The 18,162-nt window shown below is 35.9% G+C and overlaps 1 protein-coding gene across 1 annotated transcript; it reads right to left on the reverse strand.

Annotated features, from left to right (window-relative positions):
- Positions 1 to 4,981: 4,981 nt before the first annotated feature.
- LOC113291889 (uncharacterized acetyltransferase At3g50280-like) lies at positions 4,982 to 6,292 on the reverse strand. The gene has a single exon (XM_026541371.1). It carries the CDS (start codon positions 6,290 to 6,292, stop codon positions 4,982 to 4,984), a length of 1,311 nt encoding a protein of 436 aa, XP_026397156.1.
- Between the last annotated feature and the right edge of the window lie 11,870 nt (positions 6,293 to 18,162).

Consider the following 18,162-nt stretch of genomic DNA (forward strand, 5'->3'; position numbering starts at 1 on the left):
ACCAGTGAACAAGTATTTGGTTCCCGTTGGACTACCTTTTCTCCATTGTAGGTTGAGTTCCACATCTTCATTATCTTTGATCAGTGATGGGAAATGATCATAAATCCACACCTATAGCAACCAATGAAATAAACATAAATAATTCAATTTTTAAAATATACAAAAATAAGAAAACTTTTACCAATCCAAATACCTGGATTAGAGCCAAATTCCCATTAATTTGAGAAGTTAGTTTGCGAGATCCCTGAGAAAGATGACCATTCAGGTGTGCAATTATGGAAGTCCCCCAAGAGTACTTGCTCACATCTTCCAAGGGATCCAAAAGCTGAAGAAGGTTGGCGCTCACCCGATTACCTTTGCTGCCAGGAAATATAGCCGACGCAAGGACATACAACAAATACCCAGCCGCCGCATAGCGACATTCCATATGAGAGAGACCTCCTTCTTTTTCCTTCTTTTCTGTCCCAGAAAAAATGTTCCTAATATCTACAAGTTTGAACTCTTTCTTCGGGTACTTAGGTCCCTTCTCGAAAAGCCCATTAGTCTTCTCGAAATCCCATCCAAACAAGTTCTTGGTCCATATATAGATGTCTTCCCAACTAGGCCTTCTCTTGAACTTCTCACCGGTTGATTTACCTTCGACCTGCAGCCTTAATATCTGTTTTGCGTCATCAGGAGTTATCGTCATCTCACCAAAAGGAAGTTGGAATGTGTCGACTTCAGCGTGATACCTTTCACATAAACTAGATATTGCGACCTCGTCATACACAATCACAGAGTTCAGAACGGCATTGTACAAACCTGAGTTTTCAACCAAATCTCTAACTCTTGCACATTCACCTTCTAGCGGCCACAACTCCATTTTCTTGAAAGAAGATTGGTGGACGTGCGACATCCTTATGATCCTACAAAACATAAACAAACACGTATTTAAAAAACAAAACATAAACAAGTTAACACCAACTAATCAAATAGCAAGCAAATTTGGGATTCTTACGATTGTCTCACTAATGCAATGAGCCTACGATCCAGGATATCCAAATAGAACTTTGCCCCCATCTCTAGGTTCTCCTCTAAGTTTACCATCTCGACGAGGAGGCAACATCAAATGAGTAGCGGGAACGTGTCTCGCACTGGGTGCAATATCTGTTCCATCCTTCTTAACCCTCTTTACCGGATTTTTCGCCTTTGCATTCTCTTCCTCATCCTCAACAGTGGTTTTACCATCATCACCACCTTCATCCTTTTCATCATCATTACCTTCATTCTCTTCCTCCTCATCATCATTATCATCACCGCCATTATTACCTTTATGTTGTTCCTCCTCATTACCATCATCCTCATCATCATCACTACCATTACCTTCACCCTCTTCCTTCTCTTCTTGCTCTTCTTCTTGTCCCTCTTCTTCTTCTTGAATCTCTTTTTCTTGTATCTCATGTTCTACACCCTGTTCCTCCTCTACTTGCTCTTCTTCTTGTTCATCTTCTTCTTCAGCACTAGTGTTAGCTGAAACAACATGAGTGTCCGATTCTGACGAATCGGACAACTCATTACCTTTTTCTCTTGGTTCGGTGATAGAAAATGATACCTCACTCGGCCTTCTTCCGCGCAATGGACCGGCAAGTAAGTATTTATCGTTGCGGGGAGGTTTCGAAGGAGGAGTTATCGTGATTTCAACCTTGCCTTTCGTTTTCTTGTCACTACATTCCAAACACGAAATTTTTTTTTATAAGAATCAAATTTATCTCTATCAGTTAAAGAGTCGTCAATGACATGCTCTAACAAACTAACGACTCTTCATTACAAAGTAACGACTGTAATTTATAAGGTAACGACTCTTTGCAAAAATTGGACAGTGAGGATGATTTTGGTCCTGAAAGTGTCGTTAAAGATTAAAGTTGGGTCGTCAAACAAGTAACTGCCGACCCTTTAAAAGAGATGACGACTCTAGGGATTATAGATTACTGACGACTCTAGTCTAGGGATTATATACTACTGACGACTCTATCGTTTTCTCCGACAGAAGGCAGTTCAAGTTCAACCCAGAGTCATTACGCACTAATTTGGGGTTGTCAAACTACAATCGTCATCTTCAACCTAATATGGCGACGACTCTATTCTAGGGCACAAAAGGTCGAAGCAGCAGAACAAGGGTCGTCATATTTACACTAACAGGTTAACGATTTTTCATAGAAAAAGCATGCAATGTAAGAGTCGTTAGGGTATTATTTCTTCGATGCTAACGAATCTCATTCTGTAACTTCTATTTTTCAGTTACCAATCTCGATTACACAATCAAAAAACAACCAAAACATAGAATAGGAGGTGGGTTTAAGTTCACGTACCCTCTAATTGGAGCCATTCCCTTTTTGGGTTTCGATTTTCTTGCTTCAGGAGCTCTTCGCACGTACACCTTTGCATTCACCGTATCTACAAGATTAGGAATTTGAAGTGCTTTGCGAGCGATTTGCTTTGTTTTAGCCATATTTGTAGAAGAAGTTAATCGTCGATTAAAGTTTTATCATCGACGATTACGCGATGAATCGGTTCGAAGAATTTTTCTCGATGGAGGTGGAGTCGTTAATGGTGGAGGTGGAGAAGAGAAAGGGAGGAGAGGAAGATGAAGATAAAAGAGAAACTGATTTTCTCTTTGATTTAATTAGGGTATATAGATTAGGGGCCTTAATTAAGGTAGTTAATTAGTGAAACTGATTTTCAATTAGTGAAGGGTAAAATAGGATATTCATATTACGATATTTACACCCCTGAAAAATTTGAGGGGCAAACAAAAACCCATGGCCCTCGATTAAACTAGGCTTTATATCTAGTAGTTCTAAGTTAATGTTTGTGCCCCACTGATTTCTTCTCTGCATGTCTCCACCCTGAGGCAAGCTTTTTTTTTTGGGGAATTTGAGATTACCAGTATGTTACTACTGGTTTCTTAGTTGTTTCTACGTATATTCTTGCTACTTCTAATCATTTTTTTTTGTTTGATTTCATCCTAGTTCTTCTGTTCAACGCAGAACAAAAAAAAAGAAAACTTTAAAGGGGTTCAGTCTAGACATTGTAACGGGGAGTTAGGACAGTTTCTTCGTAATTTAGTTTGTGTTATTTTTTTGATTTTGGGTTTCCTGTTTCGACTCTTGTCAAGCAGTTGGGTCTGTAAGCTCTTTTAGTTCTTTCTTGCTTACTTCTTGTAAGCCTTTTATAACATTTTCCAAGTTTGCCGATCAAAAAATGAAAAAAAAATTCTGGCACTTTGAGTGTTTTTTATAAATAATAACATTGATTTTATAATCAAAATACTTAAAGAGAAACTTAAAAAAAAAAAAAAACGTAATCAAAAAAATAACCCAAACATAAACGGAAAATGGGTCATTTGTCCAAATATTTTTAAAACATGGTTCAAATGGACGAGTAAAAATTATCATGGGTGAAATGGACACCAAAAAAATAGCAAGGATGAAACTGGATTCATCCTGACTTAAACATAAAAAATAGCAAGGATGAAACTGGATGCATCCTGATGTAAATTAAAAATAAGAAAAAGTATTTGAAAATGGGTAGAATGAAACTGTTTATATCCTGGCTATTTTTGTATATTTGTCCATTTAAACTGTATCAAAATCTAAATGTCATTTTCACCTAAGAATTGTTGATTTTGGTCTTTTTAACCAATTTTGTGAAACATAAATTATAAAATCTTCTAAGTAATTAACTGTAATTATATTCGGTGCCGGTCTTAAAGCACGTAGTAAAGGAACACCTTTGAAAATGTAGTGATATCCCTACTGCAAAATGCAACAACAAACATGAGGCGACGATGGGTCTTGACGAGGATCTGGATCAGGAACACACATGTTGCCAACAATTGTGTCAGTAATAACCTTTCTGCATTGATGAACACAATCTTGCTTATTGGTGCACTGTCCAATATAATGGCACAGTGATCTGCATTCGTATGCCAACATTACTGAAACTTAGTAGTCATACATGTAAACAGACATGCATTCATCAAAAAAAAAAAAATAATAAATACACAGACAAGCACGCGAAAGATAATTGTATATATAACGGAAGAAATACTAACCCATAACTCTAACAGCAGTTGTAACAGATGATGAAACCAAAAGAAAACCGAAAGATGAAAGCAATAACAGTATGAGCAACAGAGCTTCAAGATGCTGGTTGCTTGTGGGGTGTTTGTGCAGGACTTGGAATTTTTTCCTCAGTATTTATAAGCCATCCAAGAGTAAATATTTCCATTTTTCAATAGAAAACAAACCATGTATACATAAATATTCATAATTTAGGAAAATCTAATAGATGGAAATTATACTTTTGAATGAGAAAGTATTCTTAATTTTCTCGTTATCAGCATCCCACGTTGTGGTTTTCTTCAATACCCGTTTGATAGTATTATTCCTCAGTAGTCAGTAGTAGATAAACTATTTCTGTTGTGACCATTCTACCTCACCTCTTTCTGGTAGAGGATTACACCTAACCATCTTGACAATATGGCTGCTTGAGGTGTTTCTCTTATTGCGCAGCTAAGTCCGCATAGCATAATTGTTTTAGTTCCCCCATAAGAATCAAGATGAAGTGATGGAAGTTGAAGTGGTAGAAGAAAAAGATCACACTTAAAAGAAACACCATATTTGAGACCGTTCAAACAAAGAAAAACATAACAGACATGTACAAGAAAAGTCATATACAGTATCAAGAGATGCAAATGGACAAAAATACCTATCTTTAATTTATTAAATTTCGTTCTTGTTCTTAACTTGGTTGGCCAGACTCCAGAGTATACATTTTCTTTTCTTGCAATAGAAGTACAAATGTATGCAAATTGCAAAACGTAATGATTAGCCTTGTAAGTTGGCTGTAAGTTGCCTATCTTTAATTTATTAAACCAAAACGTAATGATTAGCCTTGTAAGTTGGCTGTGTTACACCCTACCAAAAGAGACTGGTCAAAACTATAACTTCGACAAAGGTTTGATCTTGGTGGTGGAATACTCTGGTGGTAAGACTGCGCAAACAGTCTCCGTGAACTCAACATCCTTCTCCAAGGCCTTTAATATCTCCAAAGGCAGGCAAATGCCAATAGTTATAACTCCATTGACTGGACCAGCGTCGGCCATAATCATCCCATCAGACTTGTAGTTGTTCCCATATCGACAAACTAATGGTGCACCCCAGCCGAAATCATTGCTGTGGATATTGAACTTTGGAGAACCCCCTACCGCCACATTAGTACTTGATAACAAGTCAACACTTGAAGGCATAACAGGATTCTCCACCCATGATTGCCAATCATGTTGAATCTCATTATCAGTGCAGCTTTTAACCATTTGGTTTATTAAAGAAGCTCCAAAGCTGAGTCCTTTTTCCAGTAACTCGCCTGCTTTGGCCGTTGCAAGCCCACCGTGTACTGAGTTTCCGAAGTAACCTTTGGGTAAAGGTGGATCTAGTCTGTCTCTACTATTGATTGCGCACGCGTAAGTAACATTTTCATTTGGATTCAATTGTCTAGCTCGCGTTACAGCTAACCAAACATGAGCTGACACAACTTGCAAGGATGAAAATGTAGTACCAGATGCATTGTTGGCTTTCCGTTTGAGTTTCGCAATGTTTTGTGGTGTGAAATGAAATGTTTTCTGCCTTAACTCTGGAGATGGGATAAATTTGTCTACCATAAGTTCTTCAAAGGATGAAAAGGGTAGATGGACGGGAAAATTGGTTTTCCCGGGCAACCAGCGAGGTTCGAGAATTATAGGAGGATGTAACTTATGAGTTAAGCCTCTGGAGATCTGAGACCATGAATTGATGAAATGCAAAAGGGATGTACCATCACATACACTGTGATTTAAGCTGAATGCCATGAAGATGCCATCAGTTAATACCGTCACCTGTATAGAAAGCAATGGCAACGATATACCTTCATAATTCGGTATGCCATCTAAGGTGAAGAATGAGTCGATGATGTCCGGAGTGTAGGTTGGTTCAAGAAGATCAGCTACTGTAACATCTGCAACAGCATGGATGAATTCAGCTCCTGCAGAGTTGCAGTTAATGTAAAATGATATGGTACCGTCGTGTTTTGTCACGGCAAGACGACCTGCAAGTGGAAAGAAATAGTCGAGAGTTTGTGATAAAGAGCTCTTAAGGTTGCTAAGAATCTTGTTTGTTTCTTCTTGGTTGGATTCGCAGCTTCTACTGATAGTTTCCGGTTTAGCAAACAGAAGACCGGATTGAGCATATAAGCGTCTAAAAGGCCTGAAATCCATTGGACTCAGTGGTTGAGACACGGCGAACCTTTGCGGATGTATTATTCATGTTCTTTTACTTTGGGATGTAGAGTAGAGATCTCTCACTACTCGCAATTAATGTTTAATGAGATCAAGACGATAATGAAAATTGCAAAAACTGAAATGCATATATATATATATATATATAAGCCAGAAATTTTCCACAAGGGTGGCCAAAGTGAAAGGGTGGCCAAAGTGAAAGTTGGCGTCCACCAGATACTTTGTACGTAAGATGGCTCCTTCATAAAATAAGATACTGAGTTCTTAATTATTTTCTTTGGTTGGCTATATTTTTAACTTGATATTAAGTAGGGTGAAATACAGATGTAGGCCTTTTTTTTTTTTTTCTTAGGGTTACAATTCTAGGCCTCTTTTTTTCACATAACAAAACTAGCCCAGTTTTGACCAAAATGACTAACGGTGGTTATCCACCTTTTTGCCACGGTTAATGTAGGGCAAAAAGACTCATGAGCCCTTTGAATCATTGAAGTCGGCGAGTTGCAGTTTAACTCGCCGATTTCGCACAGTAACTCGGAGCTGACTAGGTATACACGTATACCTATACACGTCACTATATGTACATGTCACCATTTTTATACGTCACTGTCTGTACACGTCATCATCATACACCTGATCCTCACATCTCCAGAGGAATTTCAATGCCATTTCAAGTCTCATCTGAATCCATTAATATCAGTACCACGTTGCTTCCATTTCCTTCTTACACAACCCATATTTCTATCATGTCAGGTTCCAAACCCATCACCTAAACCAACAACAAGTGAGCACAATCTAGCCAATAACAACAACAACAACACCTGAACTGCAGGTTCAATCACCTGCTGCAATTCTCAAGCCAGTCAAGACATCAAAAACTTCAGATTACCATCTTCCATGTAATACTCGGACAACACCATGCTAGAAAGCAGCAAACTCTCATTGTTTCTTGGCTAGAACTACATCTACAACATGTCCCACTGCAACTATCGTACATCCCTTAGTTGTAACTCAATCCAGCTATTCCTTGAGCATCACAAGATCATCTCAACTTGAACCACTCTCAGTTCAGAACACATACACCATCAGGTTTATTTACAATTACCAAATCTCAGGAACTAAACAATGAGATGAACAATTTTACCAAATTAACTCATAAGACAATTACCTCAAACATGGTTCTACCCAAGCAAATCTGACTCTTCTTCTTGCTTTTGATTTATCACCATCAGGTTCAGCTATTTCATCTGTAATTCAAACCCATAACCCTAAATCTTCATCCAATCAGGAACCCTAATCCATGAAGTTCGAATCCATAAAGAAACTACAATCTAAACCTCAACTGAAACAAACCCATCTAGTAATTGTACTAACTTCTTCGATTTGCAGTTCAGATAAAACCCTTCTTCAATTCTTCAAAATCCAGAAACCCTAATTCTTCAATTAAATCTGAGAATCAATTACTAATTAATCTTCTTCACTTTCAGTAACGAAACCCATCACAACTTCTTCCCAATTAACATCTTAACAAGCAAAAACCCTAAATTCTAATTCTCCCTGCTTCAATTGTCTTCAGTCAATAGAAATCCTAACCCAAATCAAAATCCCAATCTCAATCATACTAACACCTTCCAGATCCTTTTAATTCACTCAATAGGTTCTTAATTGATATGAACTCCAATAATTGTTAGATACATCTTTAATTGCACATAAACTCTCAGACATATCAAGAAACCCTGACCCCATAAATCTGCTTCTCTCTCTGATTTGTACGAACACCATCTCCTTAACATCTCTCCCTTTTTTATCAACTGATTCTCTCAATCAAAACCCACCAACACTCGGAGAAGAGGAGAAAAGAAAGAGAAGAAACGAAGAAGAAAACAATTTTCTTCGATTGAATTTGGTGATAAAACCTATAAGAATTACTTTGGCTCCCAAACGTTAGATCTTATAGAGATGCTCTCTACAAAGATATGTGGACAAAATAAATACATGTGGCTGCTATCAAATCTGTTTAATCTAAACCGTCGGATCTCATAGAGACTCCTCTACTGAGATATGTGGACAAAACAAATACACGTGTCTGCTATCAATTCCATCTAATCTAAGCCGTTAATTCTTCACGGGATTAACACTACTATTAGATCAAACCCCTCTAGCCTTACATTGTATAAAGGGTATATGGGTAATTTCGCCATCATTATAAATTGACCGATCAACCAAGAAATTGACAAAACTAACTTTTTTGGATGGAAACATGGACGGAGGCCTAGTTTTATTATGCGAAAAAAGATATGGCCTTGAATCGTAACATAGGGTGAAAAAGTGGCCTATATTTATAAATATCTCTACTAAGTACTGATCATCCATGCACAGTTGAAGTTTTTGAACAAGATTGATTTCATTCGTCTAACTCATGCCATCCCAATATCTTAATCCGTAATTGGCTTGAGATCTGACTTTGACTAATGGCTGCCATTGAACTTGCATAGGTTAATTATAAAAATGAATTAAAACATGTTTATGTTATTGTTTTTTTGTTAGAACAGACAAAGCTAGCTGTTTCTCTAAGCAGGCGCGGCCAGCTGGGCCGGAGGCCATTGCAGAAGTGTTGCAGTAGTGGAACTCTATGATGCACTCAACCCATCATATGACGATGAATGCTTCATTGATCGTTCTGAATGTTCGCATGCAAACGGCTCTTGCAGCAGCTCGAGCTATCAAGTAAGTTAACACATCATGTCCACCACCAGTTCAAATGTGCACACATGAATATTTTCAGACTTTACACCATTTGTTTGTCGGTATATTATATAGTTAACCTACCCGATTGAATGCAGATCAAAGGCAAACTCAGACTCGGGCAATCCATGATAGAATAGAGTAAACAACAAGACGATTTTGCAATTTAACCATTGAAGAAACATACTCATGAATCATGGAGTACCTACATAAGGGCTAGGGAGGAGGACAGTCCTCCCTAGAAGCTGCAAAAATTACCCAATTGGGCTTGGAAAATCTAGATTTCTCGTAAAATTGTCCTCTTCAATAACTTTCCGACCTTGCTACAGTCGGGGCTGATCCAGATTTGAGACATGACGTGTCACAATCCTAATAATGAAGAAAGGAATGACTCTAACATTGGGATTGGTAGTGGGATGAAGATAGGAATGATCAAAGATCTGGATTGATTGTCCTCTGGCCCATGTTAGTTTAGTTGTCCCTTTATAAATAGTACTAATAGATATGGGCACTCTAGTAACCGAATCCATAAAAAAAAGCCTTTCATCTTCATTTGTGGGCCATGTAATTTTATTTTTTTGATAAGAAGACTTTTATTTATTTATAGAGAGAAATTTATATTACATATGATGGGTTTTAATCTGAGATTAGTCTTTTCTAGGAAATTAGTTCTTTCACATATATTCATATTCTCCGTAGAGAAATATCTAATGCTCCTAGTTCGCACTTCCTTAGCAAGTCTATCTTCAAAGTCCACAAATTTTCTAGTTTTAAATATAAAATAAGCCGAATTACAATTATTAAAAGAAAATTTGCGTCTATTGATGCTAGTATGAGATCTCCAAGGCTGGTCTTCAGGATTAGCTTCTACATTCACAATCGTCAGTAACGTTTGATAGTCATTTATAAAGCAATATTTGTTGAGATTTAAATCCTTCATCCATCTAAGAACCTCAATTCCTGCTTTAGCTTCTAAGGGCAAGATGCCCAATTTCTGCCTGCTCGACAATGTTTCCTGATTCCTGTGTTGGCCAGAATTGAAACTGCATAGCCCATGGAAAAGTCAGCTTTCAAGAAAGATGCATCAAACTGAATAAACCAGTCAAAGACTCTATTGTCCTTTCTATGAGTAACATTGCACACGTTTCTGACAGATATAGAGTTGTGTCTAACTAAAGTGTCCACGGATATAGCATGATTCTGGTGGGAAGACTTAATAGAATCAGTTAACTTCTGTGGCACTGGCAATACATTATCAAAATTCACACTATTTCCGAATTTCCAAATAAACCAGATAATGAAAGAGATTTTATCATGGTTTTCTTTAAAAACTTTATTATTCATCCAAAACTCAAACCAAAGTAAGATATCATTTTGACCTTTATACTTGTAAATATTGCTCAAACCAAAAGAATCCCAGATTTTTTTTGTGAAAAGACAATTGACAAACAAATGCATTTCATCTTCCAGAGTATGACCATCACAAAGTAAACAAAAAGGATTAGCATATTTATACATTTTGCGTCCTAAGGACAGAGCACCAGAACCAATCTTCCAACAAAACATATTAACTTTAGGCTTGATATTTAAACTCCAAATATGCTTCCAAAATTAGCTTCATTCTTATCTATGTTGAGTTTAGATAGAAAATTATAAGCAGATTTAGTAGTAAGTTCTCCTGACCTAGTAGAACTCCATCTAATCTTGTCTGGTTTATCAAGATTGATAGTTACAGAGTTTATAGCATTGTGAAAAGAAGTATGAATATACTTTAAGATAATGTTCATATCCAAATTCCCATATATTTTAATCATGTCATTAACAGTCTTAGGCATATTGTTATCAATATTAAGAGGAGTAAGAGGTGCAGATTGTTCAGGGAGCCATAAATCAGTCCAAATATTAGTATCAACTCCGTTATTCACGTGCCAGACACTATTGGATTTAATGATTTCCAGACCTTTTCTAATACTAGACCAAATCCAGGAGATTTTATACTTTCCAGTTTTTCTTAAAGGGTTATGATTTCTGAAATATTTATACTTTAGGATTTTAGCCCAAAGCTGTTCTTGATTATGAATTAGCCTACAGTCTAATTTAGTAATTAAATCTAGGTTGTGTTTGTGAGGTATTCTAATTCCTAGACCACCCTGAAGAATGTCTTTTGTAATGCTAGGCCAAGCTTTAGGATAGTAGCATTTCTTTTTGTTTTTCTTCTGCCACCAAAAATCTTTTTGGATTTTGTCTAAGTTATCTAGGTTTTTTTCAGGGAAAGCTACATTGCATTGGATGGTATAGGGTAGGCACTAAGTACAGTCTTAATTAAGACAGTGCGACCTGCGTGATTAAAAACTTTCCAATTCAACCTTGGAGACTAGCATAATATTTGTTCAGTAAAGGCTCAAAGCTATTAACTTTATTTCTATCAAAAAAAAAGGGGAATTCCTAAATATTTATCATTCTTAGAGATTTTCTTAACTTTAAGAATTTTAGATATGATTTTACAATGCTTGTTGTGAATTTTGGGAGTCAAATAAATCCCAGAGTTCTGAAAGTTAATGACCCGACGAGTCATTTCCTCAAAGAGATTTGGAATGTTAACAATGTTTTTAGCTTCATACAGACCAGCTTTAGAGAAGAGAAAGCAATCGTCAGCAAAAAAATAGGTGAGAAACTGACGGGGCATTTTTAGTGACTTTAATTCCATTAATTTGTTTATCATTTTCATCTTTTGAAAGGAGTTTGGAGAGGACCTCCATACAAATAATAAAAAAATAAGGAGATAGTGGGTCTCCGCCACAAAAATAATTTTTCACCAAGCACTTCGTTTAAAAAAACTGAGAAGGACGTAGTGGTTATACATTGCATAATAAGTTGACACCAATCCTCACAGAAACCAAAAGAGAGGAGAGTCTGGTTAAGAAAGTACTATTCGATTCTACCGAAAGCTTTCGAAAGATCGATTTTGAGGCCATGCTTCCGTTTTTATTTTTTGAAAATCTTCATAGAATGTAAGATCAGTTCATGCGCCACAATTATATTGTTTGTGATTTGACGGCCAGGGATAAAGGCAGACTTATTTTGGGAAATAAGTTTAGGAAGCAAAGGTTTCAGTCTGTTAGTTAAAATTTTAGAGATAATTTTATAAGTAGTGTTACTGAGACTGATTGAGCGAAAATCACTAGGAGTAGAGGGGTTTTGAACTTTAGGAATCAAAGTAATATAAGTGTAGTACATTTATTTAAGGATGTATTTCTTTTTGAAAAAATCTTAAACAAGGTTGATTTTTTAACAATATCCCAGTGAGCTTTAAAAAAACCAGGCGGGTATCGGTCTGGTCTAGGAGAGCCCCACTGGTTCATATCAAAAAGAGTATTTCTGATTTATATTTCGTCAGAAATCGTAATGAGCAAATTATTATCATTTTCATGTATACAGGGTTCTATAAGGTTATTGAGGATGTCTAGATGTTGCGCATTTGTAGAGGTGCTTATATTTTTGAAGTGTTTTATTAACATGTTTTGAATTTGGGAATTATCATCAATCCAAAGATCAGTGTTGTCCCGAAGTGTGTGAATATGGTTTATTCTTCTTCTGTTATTAGCAGTTTGGTGAAAAAAAGGTAGTATTTTTTATCAAAATCCTTAATGAATTTATCTTTCGAGTGATGATTCCAATAATCAGTCTTTCTACTATACCAGATATCCAGATTTGTTTGGGTATCTTTGATTTCTAAAATAGGTAAAGGATTAATACTGTGAAGATATTCCATTTTCTTATTAAGATTTTCTATATTCTGAAAAATGTTTCCGAACATTGATTTACTCCACTTAGCGAGAGTGTAAGAAAGATTTTTAAGATTCTTTTGAATTTTATAAGAAAATGAGCCATTAATGTTACAATTCCAGTTCTTAGAAATAAGGTCTCTAAAACTTTCATGGCTTAACCAAGTTCTGATGATTTTAAAAGGTTTATGAGCATAATGTTTTAAAGGTTTGCAAGTTAAACTGATCAGAGTATGCTCTGAACTAACCCTAGGAAGATGATTAACGATCGCATTAGGAAAAAGGCTAGACCATCAAGAGGAAGAGAGAACTCTATTTATACGTTCTTTACTATTTTCCTGACCTTCCCTATTATTCGATTAAGGAAAAGTAATTCCCTGATATCTAAGGTCCATTAGACCTAGTGACTGAATATTATCATGGATGAGTTTATTAACATGGGAGTTATTGTTTCCACCTTGCTTGTCATTAACATGCAAAATAAAGTTTAATTAAGTCACCTATGATGATCCAAGGATAACTAGATTTTAACTTACAAAAATAGTTAATTTTATCCCATTGCGATTTTTTTCCTTGGGAATTTAGAGAACCATGCATGCAGACAATATTCCAGACATTGTCAAAACGATCATGAATTTCAAAAAAAAAAAAAATCAAAAAATTCAGCAATACATGTCACTTTGATATTATTATGCCATGCAATCAAGAACCCACCAGAAAGGCCTATTTTAGGAACAACATACCAATCATGAAACCTTAAGTTCCTATCTAAAATATTCATGATATCTCTCATAGATTTTGTTTCTGCTAGAAAAATGAAATCGGGATTGTGTTTTTTGAGTAAGTATTTTATGTAATTTTTCTTGAGGGGTTTTCCAATCCCTTGCACATTCCAGGACAGTATTCTCATTGTAAAACACCTAGGATTTAATAGATAATCTGATACAGAATGAGAAAATTATGGTAAAGGAATAAATAGAAATAGAATAAGAAGTAAAGAAAAAACAGGCAAAGGCAAGCATAAAAGTAATTACAAACATAGGAATTAAAATAAAGTTTTTTAGTTTTGACAAGAACCTGATTAGAAAGATAGACTTGGGCTCCAGCATCCACGGGAGAAACAATAGCGGGCAAAGTATTTCCTTGTTCAGTAGAAGTATCAACAACTATATTTTCATTTGAAGATTCACCTTTTTCTAACACCACCAAAGCATTATCTTTAGAAACCTCTTCAGCAAGCCTGTTAAGAGCAATAGCAATTTCTTTCGAATAGATGTCCATGTCCATTATGTCAGAAATTACATCTTCCTCTCTTCTTCTCTTGTTAGCTCTTTGGTCATTCACATTTAGCTCAGAATAGTAAATAGCTTGAACTGCCACTGGAAAATTAGGTGGATTTCTTTCTTCACCTCCATCCTTGTCATTATTCTCAACATATTCATACCCTCAATTTCCTTATTCACAATTTCAATTTCATCATCTACATTTTCAACTTGAGGATTTTCATGAATATTTGTTGGTTGCATAGGCCCTTCAATGTTAGCCTCCATTTCATTATTATTTACTTGATCACCAAAAGGATCAACACCTTGAAGGTTTAAAACAGGAACATCAAGCCATGCAATATTAGCAATTAGACCACAGTAGTTTTCATAATGGTTGAAAACATAACAATTTCTGCAAGTTGCTGAGGGAAAACCCGAGTAGAAAATAGCCACCTTAATCTTCTCACCATCTTCAAGAGTAATCTGCACTTTTCTGACTAAAGGTAGATTGACATCAACTCTTACTTTAGCCTTGACAACTCCATAAGCATATCTATTATATATTGTTATGGTATCACCAACTTGAGAAGCAATCAGTTGAGAAATATTGTCTCTATCCAAATCATCTCTCAACCTAAATTCAATGAAGAAGACTTCAAACTGAAAAATTGCATTCTGAACAATCATGTGGAATTGCCATAGTAATAGAACAAGTAAATGACCACCAATTGAGTGAGGTCTCTCTCTTAGAACTATTTGTAAGACCTCTCTAGAATGAATACGGAAAATTAAGACATTTATCCTATTTGTTATAGTAATAATAACTTCTCTATCAGCTTCCATCTTTGTCTGACAGCAAAACTGATAGCACTTCTAGTAATTATTGCTTCTCTACAAACATAACCAACAAGTACATATGACTCAACAAATCTTTCCCTGCCTTGCAGACTGACATGTTTAGTAGTTTTGTGAGTGATATTACAGTTTTTTTTTTGGAGATTAGAGGACAGATTTTCAATATTTGATGAAGAAGACTCCATTGGACTAAAACCAGTAGAAAACACAAGCAGACTGATGAAAGTGTTTATATCTTTACTGAGAAAGAGAAGGTGAAGGTATGTTTATGTATGAGTGAAGTTTTCTAAGAGAGCAAAATTTGTGAAGGGGATAAAAATATGTTGAAATTGTATAAATATGATTAAATCAGTAGATATGAATTTTGTTGAGCGCCAAGTGTTCATCATGCTACAATCTTGAGACTAAAGAAACACCAGTCAAAATATTTGGAGGAAAAGGTACTAGTGATTACTGACTGTATAATTAGAGAAGCAATACTATTAATGATTGCTAAAAGAGTGTAGAGATGGGTTTACTTGCACGACAAGGTGGTGGAATCGAAGAGATTTGAGTAAAGTTGAGGAGCCCTATAAACAATGTTTAATTTGAGGACCCAAATATTCTTAAGCTGACAATTGCAAAAATGTTTATGAGAACAAATCACAAGGAAAACCCGCCGCAAATATCTCAACTGCTTCCACAAAAACCCTAGTCCTCCCAATCTGGTTTGGGTTCGAGTGAAGGGATGAAATGTGCAAGAGAATAAAGAATAATTTGGTTAATAAATTAAACTAAATTAATCATAGAATAACAACGGAATCAGAGAAAGAGATAAAGAATTAGGGGTCGAAAAAACTAGGGTTCATAAGGTTGCAGAGCAACAGAAATTGGAGCGGAAAAAACGATGATGGTTAAAAACAATCGATAAAAAACAGGTGAAAGGGGCGGAGAAAATACCTAAATCATGGACATGCAGGAGATTGAATTAGAGAATCAAAGGGGAAAATTTTGGATCGACTTCGACTCAGTTATCGCTCGATTTTTCGCCTGATTTGCAGAGCTCTACGAGAATCGGGTCCCTTGGTAATTTACCAAACCATGTATGAATAATTATGTCGAAAATAAAATGGTCATGTTATAGTAAAGTTATGAATAATTAGGAAGGAAATGAAAATTAGGACCGAAATACGGGAAATGGTAAAATTAGGACAAAAACCTGGGAAAGTTAATGTTGATAAGCCTAAAAATCCCATAAAATCAAATTTCAGAATTTAAAGACAACAAGATACCTCGCTCTATTTATACACTTGTCTTTGATGCAGCACACTACATCGTAAAAAACAGCTTGTGATAATAATTTCTATTGAAACATCAGTCTTTTTATCTTTCAATCAAGAACTGTGGCAAAATTCTCCACAATCATTTCATTCATCCTTGTCTTTTTTATCCTCGCTTCAGGTTTAGTTCTCGTACACTTTTAATAATTCATGGACCTTGTCATGGTTTCACTGGTTGTGCAGTTGAAAATATGGTGCACATGGCTGAAGGCAAGAAATGTTTGACAGCACGGGGGCCTCCTTGCCAAGAATCGAGAGTATGCAATGATAATTGTAACTCGCTTTATCAACGTGGAGTCGGGTGGTGCAAATTTATCGCTGGTACTCGACTAATGCGATGCCTTCGAACTTAGTAGCCAGGAGTGGGAACGGGGTCGGGAACGAAAGCGAGGACGGGAACGAAAATCGTAAAATTTTAAAAAAATGAAATTCGAGGAACGAGTCGGGAACGTAAATTAGGTTTACTTATACTACCCGTTTTCCATATTTATAAACAAAAAAGAAAGAAGACAACAACATATAACATTCAGAAAAACTTAATGAAGTACCTACTTTCTTCTAGTTTTAATATATCTCTCATTTGGTGCTTGCCTATCCTGTGAACCCATCATCATCCTGTGAACCTTGTGGTTCGAAGTGCCGTAGTCTATTTATAGACGTGTAGGGAACTGGGAAGATGGTAGTCTAGATAAACACTGACACTAACATCTTGATAAGATAAAGGCTAAAACAAGTAAGATAAGGGTTATATCGTGATATTAAAGCTAACCTAAAATAACCGATCAAAAAGAAAAGATAAACTAGAATATATAGGAGCTAGATATATGATATACTAGAATATACGTGAAGATATGAGAATATATAGTTAGTATACTTAGCCAGATTATGCTTCAATAAGATGTTTGTTACAGCTGGAATTGTGGGTTTTTAACTGAAACGTTCCTCTCTTATCAGGAGCGCGTTTTTTTCTTGTTAGGAACGCGTTCTCATCACGATTTTCGCTGAGGAATGCAAATTCGCGGTTCTCACTGAGATTCGTGACGACTCTTCACGTTCCTGGCTACTAAGCCTTTGAAGGTCTCTTTTCTGGTGTGGACTTTATGTCATGATGGCACACCAACTTTAGAAACTCTTCTTAGAGCTGGCTTAGTCAATGACGGTCAGTGCACTCTATGTTCAGAAGTAGAGGAAACTCAAAATCATCTCTTCTTGCACTGCACTGAAACTAGGAAAATCTGGAACTATTTCTTACATAGTTTTGGAGTTAACTGGTTTTTTCAGAATCTGTGAAGACAAACATTTGGGAGTGGAAGAATACCAAAAGCAATGCAATGGTGAAGAAAATCTGGGTTTACTTCCTTTTGCAATTTGGTGGAACATATGGAAGAAAAGAAATTCTAGACTATACAATAACAAAAAGAGAAGACTAGAACAACTAATTGTCTCTGTTAAATGCACTTTGTATAATTGGTCTGTGCATATAAAATTGTTTGAGGGTTATTCTCTCAGCACTTTGATCTGTAACTGGAATGCTGTCATTCACAGCTAATTCCTTTTCTTTCGTGCTTCTTTCATCTCTTTGATGAATCAAGCATCTTTGAATACAATTTGCCCTTTGCCGCATCTTTTATTATTTTTCCGGTTGGAACGGAAGATTTTATATATGCACAAATTTTTTCCCATCAGCAAAGCATTGGATTTTAAAAAGTTTTAAGTTCAGACTATTAAATATCATAGCCTAATGACGTTGCCGTTAGCAATAACAAAATAACACATTTCAAAAACAAAAATAATAACCAAATATCTATAATAGTAAATAATAAAATAGTAAACTATACTAACTAAAATATATAAAGAAGACACACCTTCGTGTAGGAGCTGAA

Source organism: Papaver somniferum, chromosome 6 (genome assembly GCF_003573695.1).
Source record: "Papaver somniferum cultivar HN1 chromosome 6, ASM357369v1, whole genome shotgun sequence".
Classification (NCBI taxonomy): Eukaryota; Viridiplantae; Streptophyta; class Magnoliopsida; order Ranunculales; family Papaveraceae; genus Papaver; species Papaver somniferum.